Source organism: Corythoichthys intestinalis, chromosome 1, assembly GCF_030265065.1.
Source record: "Corythoichthys intestinalis isolate RoL2023-P3 chromosome 1, ASM3026506v1, whole genome shotgun sequence".
In the NCBI taxonomy this organism is placed as follows: domain Eukaryota; kingdom Metazoa; phylum Chordata; class Actinopteri; order Syngnathiformes; family Syngnathidae; genus Corythoichthys; species Corythoichthys intestinalis.
The window spans coordinates 76,441,066-76,456,485 of NC_080395.1; the positions used below are offsets into that span (position 1 = coordinate 76,441,066).

A 15,420-nucleotide genomic window follows, 5' to 3' on the forward strand; every position below is an offset into this window, starting at 1 on the left:
GAACGCATTTGACCGCATCACACTGGAGCGAGAGGGACGCTGCTCGGCTGAGTTGTACATCTTAAAGGAAAACTTTTGCCTTTATGAATTTTTAAAAAATATTTGGAGGTCCAGTCAAAATGGTGTTAGGGTCCACCTGTTGGCGACTACTACTGTAAATGCTCTAGTTAATTACTTTGCCTCAAAGGGCATAGAAGGGTGGATTCGTCATTCTGTGTACACATTTATTTAGGCTGAACAGTGACAGTTGTGTCTTCACAAGGTAGGCTACTTTCTTTTGGTCAGAAATGTCTGTCAACAAGGGACAGGCCTCATTTTTCTTGGGAGAAGGGTCCTCAAGCAACAAAACATTATTGCTTGTTGTGGCACTTTCTGGTAAATCAAGTCCAAACAGGCCTTTTGGGTCTAGAACACTTTGTGTGTAGGCTTCAGGGTTATCTACAGGAAGCTCAATTGCATATGGCTCTAACTGGATTGGAAGTGCTGACTCATCAGAGTCAGGGCATCTGATTGTCTAATCCCAACAGGAGGATGTTTCAACTTCTGGATATCTGGGAATGTGATAAACACGCTAGGTTCTGGGGTGTGAGTAGGGATTGCTGTCCAAGCAGGCATCACCTCAAAGTCAGTCGTTTTCCTCTCCATCCTGAACAACACGACACAGCTTAGTCCTGGGTCTCTTGTGTGTAGCTTTTACAGTTTACTCAGTTATTACAACCCCTAGCAAAAAGTATGGAATCACCAGTCTCAGACGAGCACTCAGACATTTTATCATTTAGCACAAACTCAGATAAAAAGCTTTAAAAAATAATGAATTAGTTCAAAAGTGCAACTCTTTAGCATTCAGAAACACTAAAAGAAATGAATAAAAAATATTGTGGTGGTCAGTAAATGTTACTTTTATCGAGCAAATTCAGGGAAATATATATGGAATCACTCCATTCTGAGTAAAAAAATATGCAGCCCTATATCATCAAAGTCTGAGGGAATTTAGATGTTTTCTTCAGGCAGTCATCTTTGTAAATCTCACTGGAACAGCACCAAACCAAAGTTCCAGCATCATCACCTTGTCCAATGCAGATTCTTGACTCTTGACACCTTGTCCAATGCAGATTCTTGACTCTTGATAAGGTGATGATGCATGTCAGGCAAAGGCACTGGGGAGATGGCTGTGGTTAAATCTTCAATAAATGCACAAGTTTACATTGAAATTTTAGACAGCTTTCTTATCGCTTCAATTGAAAATATGTTTGTCATGTTCCAAGATGGCAATGCATCATGCCACAGAGCTAAAACTGTTAAAGCATTCCTTTGAGAGAGACTCATCCAGTCAATGTCATTGCCTGCAAATAGCCCAGATCTCAACACTATTGAAAACCTGTGGTGGAAATTGAAAAAAAAAATGGTCCGCAGCAAGGCTCCGACCTGCAAGGATGATCTGGCAACTGCAATCAAAGAGAGTTGGCACCAAATTGATGACGAATGCTCATCAAGTCCATGCCTCAGAGACTGCAAGCTGTCATAAAAGCCAGAGGTGGTGCTACTAAATACTAGAGATGTGTTTTGATTGTTATTTCTTTGTTTGTTTCTCATGATTCCATATTTTTTCCCCTCCGAATGGAGGGATTCCATATACTGTATATTTCCCTGCACTTGCTCTATAAAAGTAACATTTAATGACCACCACAATGTTTTTATTCATTTCTTTTAGTGCTTCTGAATGCTAAAGAGTTTCACTTTTGAACTAACTCATTATTTTTTTCAAGCTTTTTATCAGAGTTTGTTCTACATGATAAAATGTCTGAGTGAGTACTCGTCCGAGACTGGTGGTTCCATACTTTTTGCTATGGGTTGTACAGGCAGTAAAGGGTGGGAGAAGAGGAGGAGGTCGCGATTTAAGGTCCATCTTTGGTTCAATTATTAATCTTTAAAACAAACAAAAAAAAGTTATTTCTGTCATTGCTGTAGTCATTACTTATTTTATTGTCAATTATCAATATCAATCATGACAATGAGCCATTGATCAAAAAACCTATTCATTTACCAGGTTAACAACATTCTGTAGTCTTTTACACCTGAGTCAGACTACACAATTTCAGCCCAATTCTAGTCAGACAGACACGTCGTGGAGATTCGTTGACTGTTGTGGAGTTGAAGTTTACCTCATATTCTTGGCTCATAGAAGACAAATTGCTTGATGAACTCCTCTGAATTGGCTTTGTCATATCACACTGTCGAACCACCCATTGTTTGTTCTTTTTCATTCAAGACTGCACAGGGTTCTTCTCTTGACATTTAGTCAGCATGCAAATGCCTCACCTTCTGATCAATGACAGCCTCGGATATTCTATCAACCACAAGGTAAAGCGTGGATTCTGCAGCACCAGCTGCATAGAGTGCTGTTGGAACGTCCATAGAAGTTGGAGAGGCAGATTGAATTTCCAAATGCTCCCAGTTAGCGATTGGCTGGTGACCGGTTCAAGGTTTACCTTGCCTCCTCTCCATAGTCAACTGGCATAGGTTTCGGCTTCATAGCCACCTTATTGAGTGTAAGCGCTACAGATAACGGATGGATAGATATACCCAAAGTAATGACTCAGTTCCAAACTGATCACAGTACTGTATAATGCCAGGCTGAACACCTCTCCACCTCTCCAAAATTGCTGTGCCCACTCAGCATAAAAAAAAAAAAGGAAAAAAAAAAAAAAAAACTGATTGTGCTCCAGTACTGGTGCCAACAATCACAAAATCTACTGTATATGCATGCTGGCATTAGAAGGTGTTAGATGTGCATAAGACCTGTGTGTTGTATCCCAGCTGCGAGGAGATCTGGTTCTCCCATTCTGATGTCACTGATCCGTGTTCCCAGACATTCGATAGACAGGGTCTTAAACCACTCTTCTGCCTCCGCCTCTGTAGAAACCAAAAGACAAAACCAGACAGTTTTTCTAAAACATTCACCTGGGTAGATTTGAGCAGTATTTCCAAACCAGTGCATTATGTCACATCAGATGATGTGAGAGACTATCCGTACTGCGAGAAATTGTCCTATTAAGCCACTGATCATTATTTACTGATTTCCTAGTAATCACCGATCCATGCCTTTTATTGCCAATCGAAATACATCAATAGATGGCATCACTCGGCAAACCTGGATTCAGGGGTACTTCGCCTCCTGTAAAGAGCGAGATGCGTAATGCATGCTGTGAGCCAATTGGGACTTGTTGGCCATTTTGTTTCAGTACCATTTGATAAACATAACATTATAGTCAATGCAGTGTATAATTTTAAATAGCTATAAACTGCACAATTTTTAACCGATTTTTAAATGGCTTGGTTTTTCATGAACGTCAGAGATGTAGTAAATTAATTGCATACTTATACAACGCAACATCCAAACAAAAGCACTGTCACGTTGAATGGTTTGTTATAAAACAAACCGTTTGCAAGAGTTCAGATTACTTTGTAGATGTAGATCCTTCCCTGCCTCGATGACTGGCTGATGTGTGCACCGTCGTGCGCTCGGGTATGCGGCGATCGGGCCGTTCTTCTTGCCCACGCGGCTCGCTGGGGTGTCTGTGTCAATTTGGGGCTCTTTTGCTTGATCCCCTCTCAACAGGTGGCCTTCCTTGAGGTGTCTGTGGACGCGGTGGCTATTTTGGCTCGTCCGTCGTCCCGTGGGGGTGGATGCTCTGCGCCTCGTCTTACGTTTTCAGGTTAGTCGAGTGTGCCCGTGTGTGGCCTTCCTGCGACTTTTGGGCGTGTTGAAGTCCTCGTCCGCTGTTGTTCCCCTGGGTCTTCTTTTATTGCGCCCCTGCTTCGGTGGCTGATTGGCTTTCGCCTGGTTGCCGTACAGCTCCGGAGGCTTGGTGTCTCCAGCCGGTGCGCAGTTGCCTTGATGCTATGGGGGAACGGTGTCTACCTGTGGTAGGGCGTACCGTTGGGTATGGCCCCTGTCCGGCACGATTCGGTCACTGCGGGTGCCGGTCGCTCGAGATGGGGTGCTGTTGGCAGCGCAGGGCTGCTTGGGGCGGCTGTTCTGTACTAGACCGCGCCGATCACAGCGATGTGCTGGGGCTGCTTGCTGCTCACCTTGCTCTCGGGCGTTTTTGCCTATACCTGCGGGGGTGGCTGGTGCTGTGCCGACGGACGCTGCCGCCATGGTGTACTACACCATCCACCGGGGGCGCGGGGTCTGCTACTCTCTTGGGGGCCTCCCATTGTCTTGTGTGGCTGGCCCCTTCCCTTGCAAGGCTGCAAGCCTCGTTTCTTCCCGGCCTGATGATCTATCTTGCGTGTGCCCTATCCTGCCGTCGTCTACCACCGGGGGTCTGGAGCCTCCGTCCCGATGTGGTGCACACTATTTGGTGTATGTTTGGCGGGGTTGGGGTCGTTCTCTTCGTCTCCCGGGAGTTGAATCACTGCCCTCTCTGGTTTTCTCTGGTGGAGCACTCCCATCTGCACGGTCGGTTCTCGCTGGGAGCACTCTTGGCTGGGGGCCTGCTCTACGCCGTCCCGCCTCTCCCTCTGATCTGGCTGACGCTTCAGAGGGTCCCTTTGGAGGGGCATTTGTTGCTGCCTGTGGCCCCCTTTTGGCTGGCTGTCGACAATTTTTCTGGCCGCCCCTACTGTCCCATATGGGAGGCCTGGTATCACTTCCCGATCCTCGCCGTCTCTGCCGGCATGTCTGGCTGCTGAAAGGTACCGGCTCGCTGATTGGAGGCTGCTCAGTTTTAAGAAGGTGGACGCTTTTGGACGCCTGGGCGCCCTCCACCCGGCTTCAGTATGCCGGTCGGTGGTGGTTGTTTGTGGCGTGCGGGCCGTGGGGATGACCTGGTGTGCTGTTTTATCCCTGTTGTTCTGGACTTGCTGTCCCTCCTTCATTGGGTTGTTCTACATCCACCCTCATGGTCTGTGTTGCTGCGATCTCTGCTCCTCTCGCCAGGGTCTCTGGTGGCTCTGTAGGGAGCCACAGACTGGTCACTGCGTTCCTCATGGGGGCCCTGCGGCTCCGCCCCACAGATGTCCTCATGCCCCGGTTTTGGGGTCGGCGGTCGGTGCTCGACTGTTTGTGCTGCCCCCCTTTTAGCCTCTTCCTGCTGAACGTTGCCTCTGCTTGGCGTGTCGGCGTATTGCTCGCGCTCTCGGTTGGCCGTTGTGCATGTTTTTGCACTCTGGGGGCTCGGGTGTCACGCTGTGGCCTAACATTACCTTTGTGCCCTACAGTAAGTGTTGACTGGCTCATACTGTGATTGGCCTTTACGCCTTGCTTATTTTTGCCCCCGACTGCGGGAGGCGGTGATGACCGCAGGGGGCTGTTGTGCCTGGCCAGGGCCCTGGGGATTGGTGGGGACTCTACGACAGGTTTTCGTAGGTCTTCACGCCTTATTGTCTGCTATGGGGTTCGTGGCAGGGGATCTGCCCTCTCCAGGCAGCGCCTCCCTCGTTGGATCATGGATCCAATTGTTGCTTTTATCAGACGCCCCCTGCCATCTGGGGTGTGCTGTCGCTCTGCCTGGGACATTGTTGCTTCCTGGGCTGCCTCGAGGGAGTGGCCCTGGAGGTCGTCTGTGCTGCTGCCTCATGGTCGGGGCCTGGCTCCTTCTTCGGGTTTTACTGTTTTTGATGTCACCTCCTCCCACCCACTGGGCGTGGTCATCGGGTCCCTGTGAAGTTTGGGTGGGTGATTCTTCGTTACCCCGCTGATATTGGTCATTCAGTGCTTACGGCACCACCTCTGGTGGCCAGCAGGGATGAAATAGAACGAAAGCTACCAGTCAGTAGGCTGACTGCCACAGCATTCCGTCGCTCAGAATCCTTGTGACCACGCGAGAAGGTTCTGTAGGGCAGGGGTTCCCAACCTATTCCACTAAGGCACACTGTGGGTGCAGGATTTCATTCTTACCAAACAAGATGACAACACTTTTTCCCCAATCTGGTGTTTTACAAGTGCAATCAGTTGATTGCAGTCAGGTGTGGCTTGTTTTAGCAGAAGCCTCATTGGTTCAACTGTCTCTGCTGGATCGGCTGGAACAAAAACCAGGACCCACAGTGTGCCTTGAGGACTGGGTTGAAAACCCCTGCTGTAGGGACTGCATCTCGGTTGGCTCCGGAAGTTATACCTTTGCAGGGGGTCAGGACAGGTGACTTCGTTGGTAGTTGTACTCGCACTGCGCATGCGTGAAGAGATCATTCAGTGCTTACAGCACCGCCTCTGGAGGTCATTCGGGATTCATAGAACCGTAGTTACCTACATAACCTTCGTTATCAATGATGCCGACTCTGACGTTTTACATCTGTCATGTTTTCTATATATCTGATATCCATGGGCATAAACAGCAGATACTGAACCCATAAATATCTGATATTATACACACACACACATATATATATATATACATACATATAATGTGTGATTGTCTTCAAAACACTGGTGCCATTTAGGGGAAGGGCAAGGTTTGATTCGCTACGCAAAACAATTTTTTAAAATGTGAAAAATATTTTTCTCAAACTACATTTTACTGAACAAACCCCTCTGATAATTTATGATAATTTAACACAAATACGCAAAATAAAATATTTTTATTATTAAAACAAAGATTTTTAGAGCATTTTACAGCGCCTTTTCTTTTTTTTTTAATGGAACACAAGTCGGCCCTTTCATGACTGGAACTGAAGAACATGGCTAACGGAGCTATTTTTTTTGCTCCAGAAGATAGCAGTACTGGAAACCAAAATTCACCATCTTGAAGTGAATGGACAGTTTGGTAATCCTGAGAGGGAACAGGCTTACAGAATGCCAACTACACCATCACAATGGAGCAAGGTGTAAATGGCAAAAAACTGACCAATCCTCCCTGGAATACTCTTGAGGCAAAGCTAAAGCACTACAACTCGGCACTGGCAGATAAATGTTGAAAATGAAAGGCCTCTATTGCCTTCACAGAGGAATGCCACATCTACTCCAGCACTCATGAGAAAGTGACCAAAGCTCAAGGATACTGCAAAAGCCAACAGCAAAGTGCCTCAAGATGTTGGGATTCTACTGGAGAACAGATTTGCGTCACTCTGAGAATTCCCACTCAAACTGGCTTATACAGCTCCAGAGAAAGATATGAAGCTAATTCAATTGCTGACAGGCTACAGAGAGAGCGACCCACACTGTGATGGTGGGGGACTTTACTGTGAATGGGATGAAAATCGGGTGCGGGCCTTCACTCATAATCGAGCTGCCAGACCCAGAAAGCATCTCCTGCCACATTTCTCTCGCCAATTTCCTCTCCCTTCTTGATGAATTTTTTTTGAAAATAGCACCCAATTGTCTTTATTGCCACTGCGCCACTATTGAAATCTCACTGTTTCATATGTTGATGACCCGTAGTTGAATTTTACCTCAGTTGTTTATGTTATAGCTCGCGTTTTATTTGCCAGAGCTCTCGGGACAGCAGTGTGGAAGCTCCAGGGTGAAGGAGTGTCTGGACATTCCATGTGGCAACACGGGTCCTAAGACGAAGGTCAATCTGTACTCGTTGGTCGAGGGCAGGTTGGGTTCTGTTACCGTGTTGGTCAGTCCGGCTTGGTCAGTTTTGTAAAAAAGTGTTTCTCCTGGCTGGGTTGTTAGCCCTCCGCAGGTTAGTTGGTTGGTGGGGCTGCAACCTCACAGCGCACCAACGCGCTGGGGTCTTTGTCTGTCTGGAACCTACCCTGGAGACCTTGCTCGCGGTCGCGAGCAAGCTCCCAACGGTATCGCTCTCCAGGGTCATTGGAACACACAAGCCCCCTTGCCGCATCAAGGCCAGACCCGTAAGAGGGGGGATGTTTAAATGTTGAGGTGTTTTTCAGTGGACCCATGCCCGGATTTAGGCTTGGAGATGAGACATTCAGCAGAGGGATGGTGCTGAACAGATGGTTTACAAATACAAGGTGCTGCTCAATACACTCCATTGACAACTGAACATGCTGCGACACCGCAGATTTGCGTGATGTAATAAATCAGCGACGGGGCGAAACAAACAATTCTGCCATGAAGAGATTAATTTTCACTTTCTTTCTATGTATTTTTCTTACATTTTTATGCTCCTACGCCCAACGAATAAACACCATGCACGTATCCCACTATCGGAGCGACCCCCCAACAAAGTAGGAAAAAGTAGGCTTAGAAGACTCAGCAACATTAACTGATGACTTTTGACCGGCTTTCCCAAGTTTCAAAGCATTTTTCCGATAGAAAAATGTCGCTTGCTTTAGAAAATCTGCAAGCAAAGATTAAAGTGCTTAAAAAAAGCCTTGTTTTGACACAGCAAGTTCACGAGCTAAAGACGGAAAAAGCCACGCTCAAAGCAACAACTGAGACTACAACGACTTTGCTTGAAGCTGTCGAAAAACAAAAGAAAGGTGCAATGTCCTTTATCCATTAAAGAAGAAGTTCAGACAATAAGGTAAATGCACTGAGGTTACGGTACATAAGCACTACCGATAGCGCTCGGTATCAAGACTCTGAAGTCATGTCGTGGTTCTACTAACGGATGACTACTCTCTACGACAGTGTTACCCATTACAGACTTGGCTGCTGGTCATTTGTTCTTGTTTCAGAGATGTTTCTTGGAAGCAGGTGCAACCAATTCTCATCAGCGGCATATTTAAACGCAGGCAAACCAAGCAACGGTTGTCGAGATATTGCCTTGCTGGGCGCCAACGGACGCTTTGTATTCTTGAGCTCGGTATTCACATTTGGCTAGCTCCGCCCCTGCCTTGGTTAGTTTTTCTGCCAACCTTGTTTTGAATCCTCTACCTTGTGCTGGTATTTGAGTGTATTTCTGTTACTTTTGTCACCTTGGTTTACCCTCGGGTTAATTCTAGTTATCTCTGTGGACCAGTTATAACGGCCCCTTTTTGTTATCTTTTTCGTGATCGCGTGTTTCGTATACTATAAACCAGGGGTCAGCAACCCTGGTATTCAAGTGCCACTATCCAGCTTGTTTTCCATGCCTCCCTCCTTTAACACACCTGGATCAAATAATCATGATCATTATCAGGCTCCTGCTGAGCTTGCTGATGAGCTGATCATTTGATTCAGGTGTGTCAAAGGAGGGAGAGATGGAAAACAAGCTGTATAGTGGCACTCGAGGACCAGGGTTGCTGACCCCTGCTATAAACTATAATCGAATGCCTCTCATGTTTTCTGTTTCGGGGTCCAGCCTTGTTTTCCGCATTCGCGGACTGTAACACTATAAAGCTATTTCATATTTCTCGTGGACCTGAAGGTAAAGATAGGACATACAACGGGGGAAAAAATGGGTGAGGGGGTGCAAAATGGCCAAAGACAGACCTTATTTTTCATTGTTGCATGAGAAAGATGCTAAACGAAATGCAGGCACAAAGCAATGAGTTTTATTATTTCATAGAGGAGGGTGAGATCTACAGGTTTCGGCGAGAACGTGGTTGAGCCACAATTCAAGCGTCCCAACGCTTGGAAAACTTCAACAAAGGACCGACATTCACAATGAATAGGTTTCCGTCCTGCTGGATGCGTACTACCTTAATGCACGTTGCACACGAGGCACAATTGGGTTTGCACCATCCACACACTGTCCCGATGGCTCCCAAGAGCCGATGATGCTGTTTGTTGCACACAAAGCAGCGTTGGAGTATGAGTCAATTTTGTCAAACATGAGAAAGATGTTCCCCTTAAGTTTTTTGGAGCACCACACAATCCATCAAATAAATGGTTTAGAAAAATCAAAGTTTTTTTTTTTTTTTTTTACCTGATTCACAAGTGAAAGTCCGTGAGGTGTCATCATTAAATACAATGGCCAATGCTTGTCGCTTGGTATCACGAGGCAGACGTGTCACAGTCTTAACGTTGCTGATTTCTGTCACCTAGGCAACAAAATAAAGGTAATACAAGGGGTTGGGAGTGGGTAAAAAATTGATTGCAATTGTACTTTGTATTGATCTTTTTTTGTTTTACTCACTTTTCCTTTTTTTTTGTCCTGTTCCGCTGCTTTGACATGCAGAACGGGAGTTTGGTTTACTAGCTTTGCAGTTGTTTCCAATCTTTTGTTTATTCAGAAAATTCAGAAGTAACAACGGACACAGAGGAAATAGTGATACACAAACCTGATTGAACTTGAGCAGCACTGGCCACATTGGCATGTCCAAGTTATGTAATACAGTGGTACTGTCTACTTACGGACGTCTCTACAGTGTATCATAAAAGTGAGTACACCCCTCGCATTTCTGCAGATATTTAAGTATATCTTGTCGTGGCTGACTCCCCACCTCTTCAATCTCAGTGCAATGCTGACAGCACTCCTGTAACGAGTCACATGACATTTTGGAGGGAAAATGACAAGCAGTACTCAATTTGGACATTTAGGGATGTACGTAGTTTCTAAGGGGTGTACTCACTTTTTTGCCTGGGGTTTAGATATTAATGGCTATATTTTGAGTTATTTTGAGGGGAAAATAAATTGACTCCAATATACAGGCTAAGCTGCACACAGACTACTTTTCATTGTATTAAAGTGTCATTTTGTCAGTGTTGTCCCATGAAAAGATAAATATCTGCAGAAATGCGAGAGGTGTACTCATTTTTGTGATACACTGTACATACAGAACTTTCAGGTTAAGAAACTTTTGCCTCTCGTTACGAAAGAAATTTCAGGATATGAAAGGCAAAAGTACAGTATGGCTTTTACTCGCAGCTCCAAAAGTTTAGTGAACGTAACATACTTATTGCTGTTCTGCCAGTGGCTATTGCCTAGCATTTCTGGCATGCAACTGGCTAAGATGGATTTTTGCTGTATGTGTATGTGTGTGTCCCAGCATCCTCTTCGTGTTCCGACAGCTTTACATGAGTGTATTAATGTTAGTCCATTCACTCTTGCTCATGCTCATCAACTTCCATCCCCCCTTCACCTCTTCCTACACTCTGCTGATCTACTTTGTCTGGACAGAAATGGGGTTGTATCACTGGAACTGTTATGCAATTAATCAGTGTTTCTCAACTGATAGGTTGTGACCTAATAGTGGTTTATGTTCCCTAGGTGGGTTAGCTAGCTTACCTCTTCCCATACTTGCTGATTTATCCTTGCTGCAAGCAAATAACTCTCTAATATCAATTTGCAGGAGTAATGCTGTTTGAGTCACATAGAAATAATATAAAAAAAACACATCATGTTACAGATTACAGGGACTGCAGCAATAAATAAAATGCTGGTGAAACATCAGGAAATTATTTCTAGCACATAAATAAACTTGTGAGAGGATATATCCCAATGATAGGCAATTAATTCACTCAGATTGATTCTATTCATTTGGTCATATAAAAAATAATATTAGTATTGATACAGTTTAAATACCACATATCAATCATAATAATAATAATAATAATAATAATAATAATAATAATAATAATCATAGACGTAGCTCTTGAGTGAGAGATTCTCTATGGAACCCCAAAAGGGTAAAAAATAAATAAATAAAAACATTTTGAAATAATTACCCTTTGATAAATCACAGACAAATTATGTATTACGGCCCTTAAATTGTAAAATAAGGTAATTTTGAAACGATTTTACAAGTTATTTTCACAAAGTATTTTTTATTTTTTTTATTTCATAATCCCTTTTTCCACAATTTTTATTTCATAATGTCATTTTTCAGCACATGATTTTACAACATAAAAAGCATTTTTCACAAAGTTTTTGATTTGTACTTTTTACTTTTACTTCACTACATTTTACAGCAGGTATCTATACTTTTTACTCCACTACTTTTTCGGCCGCTGAAGGTCGACGATCTCCACGGTCCTCCTCTGACCTCCGTTCGCCAGTCTTTGTAGGTTATGGTGACAATTATTATTGTGGTAACATCGCAAAAGAAATCGCCAGCTTCGTCAGGTTTTTAAGCATTTATTTCAGAACTTGTGCAACACAACATGCCTACTCTCCGCTGCAGCTGAACATGAAAAGTGAAAGTAAAAAGTCCTCTCTCTCTCTGTCACGTCAGCCACGCGGTGCATTCAGGTACACCATGCAAAACACATTCGCCACATTAGAACCCGATTCATTACATTATTGCGGGTATTATTACTATTATTATATTTTTATTCATAATTTATTTGTTTTGCCCTGTGTAATTGCTATTTTCAATAGTACCAGCAGTACTGGTGGTTGATCTTGTGGTTGATGAATCTGAGAGTGAGATTTGTTGTCATTTCCTCCTTTTCTTTCCCTTTGAACATTGCTGTCATCACTTCAGTCATACACTTTTATTATTTCTCCATTAGAAAACAGGTTCTTATATTTGGCAAACACCCACGACACTCTGAGTGTGCACTCTGTTGAAATTTGTTGTTATGTCATAGATTTAACAATTTAGATTTAGATTTAACAATAAGCATTTTATGCAGGTTTTCGGGCTGTGGAACGAATTAATGGAATTATAATGTATTCTTACAGGAAAATCCAGCTGGACATACGATCAGTTCGACTTACAAGCAAGGCTGTGGAACGATATACTTTGTATGTAGAGGTACCACTGTACATAAATGATACAGCTTGCGCGTGTACTGCCATTACGGATGCCTTGTATGGAGAAAACGCGTGCGCAGGACAAATTTGGACCGAAACGGTTGTGTTTGGATGGGAAAACTAAAAAAAAAAGAAAATCCTCAGCATCCCCTGCTGTGACTGATTTCCAGCATCCCTGAGTAATTCTGATGGAAGCAAATCAACAAAAATGCATTCACAATGACGAGTAACTGAAGGATAAGAAGAGGGTGTCACACCGTGGTGAGGTTTGTCGTGTCATGGGTATTTCCTGCTTAATTTTGTTGGTCTTTCCCTCCTTGTTTCAGAGCACTTGCCCTTCCTCATGTCCACCCTAATCACCAGTTGGTTCCACATGTTCCCCATTACCCTCTGTGTGCTGTGTCAGTCTCCCCTTTGTTTTGTTTTTTTGAATCTGAATCATACGTAAGCCTTTTTGTGTTTGTTTGCTACTTTGTGTTTTGGATAATGTTTTTGCCTTCCTTGATGAAGTGAACCTTTTTTTAAGAACTTGCCAAGTTTGTTTTTACCTTAAGTGAAAAATTTTGAATTAAATGTTTTTGTTAATCAAGTAAACTGCATTAGAGTCCTGCCTTGTCAACTCTTGACGACAAAACATGTGAGTTTTAATGAAACGACATCCTACTTTAACTATCTGATCTGATTATGCTGTCAACATTTTATTTATCTGAATCAGTATTATATGTATCCACTCTGGTGTGTGTTAGTTATGCAGAAAATATAACTGCTGTGCAGGGCCCCCCCGGTTAGGCACAGCTAAAAGGGGTGTGGGCACAGCGTGCCTCTCCACCAGCAGTTCTGGCAGATGGGACACCCTCAGTGCCCCAGAACCCAGAGCGGTCTCCCAGTCCATCCAATTTGCCGCCAACCGGCCTTCGGTAAGAGCAGGAAGAGAGGCGCGACCACCCTAACCACCACCACCCACCCACTGCATCCCCCACCATTGCCGCAACTCCCCACCTGGCCTGAACCGCAGCAAGACCACAAGGCCCAGGGCAGGAGAATTTTCATTTTGGAAAAGGGTGACGTGCCCTCTCCGGGTCGGGGATGAGCTCCTGCCCCGAGTTCAAGGATCTTGGGGTCTTGTTCACGAGTGAGGGTAGGAGGGAGCGGAAGATGGACAGGCAGATCAGTTCAGCGTCTACAGTACATGTTAACATAAATGACAAGCTCCGTCATTAAGGTGAAAACATAACAATTATTGACAGTAACTTTAACTGTAAAACACTGCTCAATGAGAAAAATGGCATTTGGGGGTTACAAAGCTGTTTACTGACATCATCAGCCAGTACTTCAATGCATCTTGTGGTTGATAAATCTGAGAGTGAGATTTGTTGTCATTTCCTCCTTTTCTTTCCCTTTGAACATTGCTGTCATCACTTCAGTCATACACTTTTATTATTCCTCCATTAGAAAACAGGTTCTTATATTTGGCAAACACCCACGACACTCTGAGTGTGCACTCTGTTGAAATTTGTTGTTATGTCATAGATTTTACAATAACCTTTCTTGACTCTTGATATGACTGCTTCAGCCTGTTAATTTCTTTTTTTTTTCTTTTTTTTTTTAAACCTGTCCTGTTCAGCTGTTTGACACAGAGAATGGAAGTCTAAGTGCCCAGATTCTGAACAGTTTTAATGTTTCACATTGAGAGTCTGACATACTCCCATTGTGATCATTCAAAATACCTTTTTATTATGACAAAGCAGCGAACAGGAAGGGATTATGGGGGGACAGAAGAAAAGAAATACAAGAGAAGAAGGAAAAGAAACACATACACAAACAACAACTAGAAATACATTGAACATCTAAACTAGCCTGTTAATTTCTTGCCTTCTCAATTCTGATTTAGGATAAAACAATCTTCAAAAGAGCTGGGCTCTTTAACATAATGGCATTTCGCATTTTCATCAGAGCAACTGTCTTTAAGCATATTAAGCACATAGGTTTGGTACTTGCAGTTGGTAAAATGGACTCATATTTGTCATTCCATTCCTCATTGAAACGGCATTTTTCGTTGTCCACTTTTCTTCTCTTGGTCATGCCATTTTGCTAGATTCGATCTTCTACTGGTGGCATGTTAACAAAGAGATTGCAAAGTGCCGGGTGCGACTCGTGTTTCACACTGCTGCGGCTCGTCCACGCTAGCTAGCTGCATGTAGGCTCTCTCAGCCAATTAGCGCATCCATGCAGGCTCTCTCAGCCAATCAGCGCATCGTTGTTAGAGAGGACAACAGAAGTGGGAACATGATAGATATTTAAGTAAAAATCAAACAGAATTTAGCGATAGAATAGTGCATAGTGATAGATCGGCGATTCAAACGAATGATATATGTTGGAATGTTTTTTTTTCGTCCGTTAGTCCGCAGAGAGGTGTGACATGGTCCGGTCGTGGACCGCGGTCCGCTAATTGAGGCCCCCGGGTATTCAAGTAGTTTTGACCACAAAACGATACGTATAAAGGCCAATAACACTTATGACTATACCTGCTGTTTACGTTGAATTATCAAATGTAAAACTATTGTATTTTTTGGGGTTTGAATGTTCATCCTAACATGTTGAATATAGGTTCAAAATGGCTCGTTAAGCATGTTTGGTTGTCAATAGGACAATTACAAATTTTGACTCATAAGATTCTGATTTTTTTATCTTTTTGGGCCCAAAATGTTAATTTATAATTGGTCAGTTGTTACGGCTCACTCATCTTCAGCTTCACATTCTCCTCACTGACTGCTGTGCACACCTATCACCAATGTCCACACCTGCCTCCACTCCACAATCAACTGCCTGCCACTATGAGAGACTGGTCTACACATAATTCTACGCCAGAGCTTCACCTCACTTC

General features: G+C 43.8%; 1 protein-coding gene across 2 annotated transcripts in view; it reads right to left on the bottom strand.

Annotated features, from left to right (window-relative positions):
- Window positions 1–15,420, bottom strand: part of LOC130922639 (docking protein 4-like) — an 83,619-nt gene that overhangs the window by 48,929 nt on the left and 19,270 nt on the right. For both annotated transcript variants that reach the window (XM_057847542.1, XM_057847550.1), the window contains 2 exons: window positions 9,765–9,879; window positions 2,800–2,913 (listed from right to left, as the gene is read on the bottom strand). In XM_057847542.1, coding sequence (XP_057703525.1) covers window positions 2,800–2,913; window positions 9,765–9,879 — 229 coding nt within the window. The remainder of the gene's footprint in view (window positions 1–2,799; window positions 2,914–9,764; window positions 9,880–15,420) is intronic.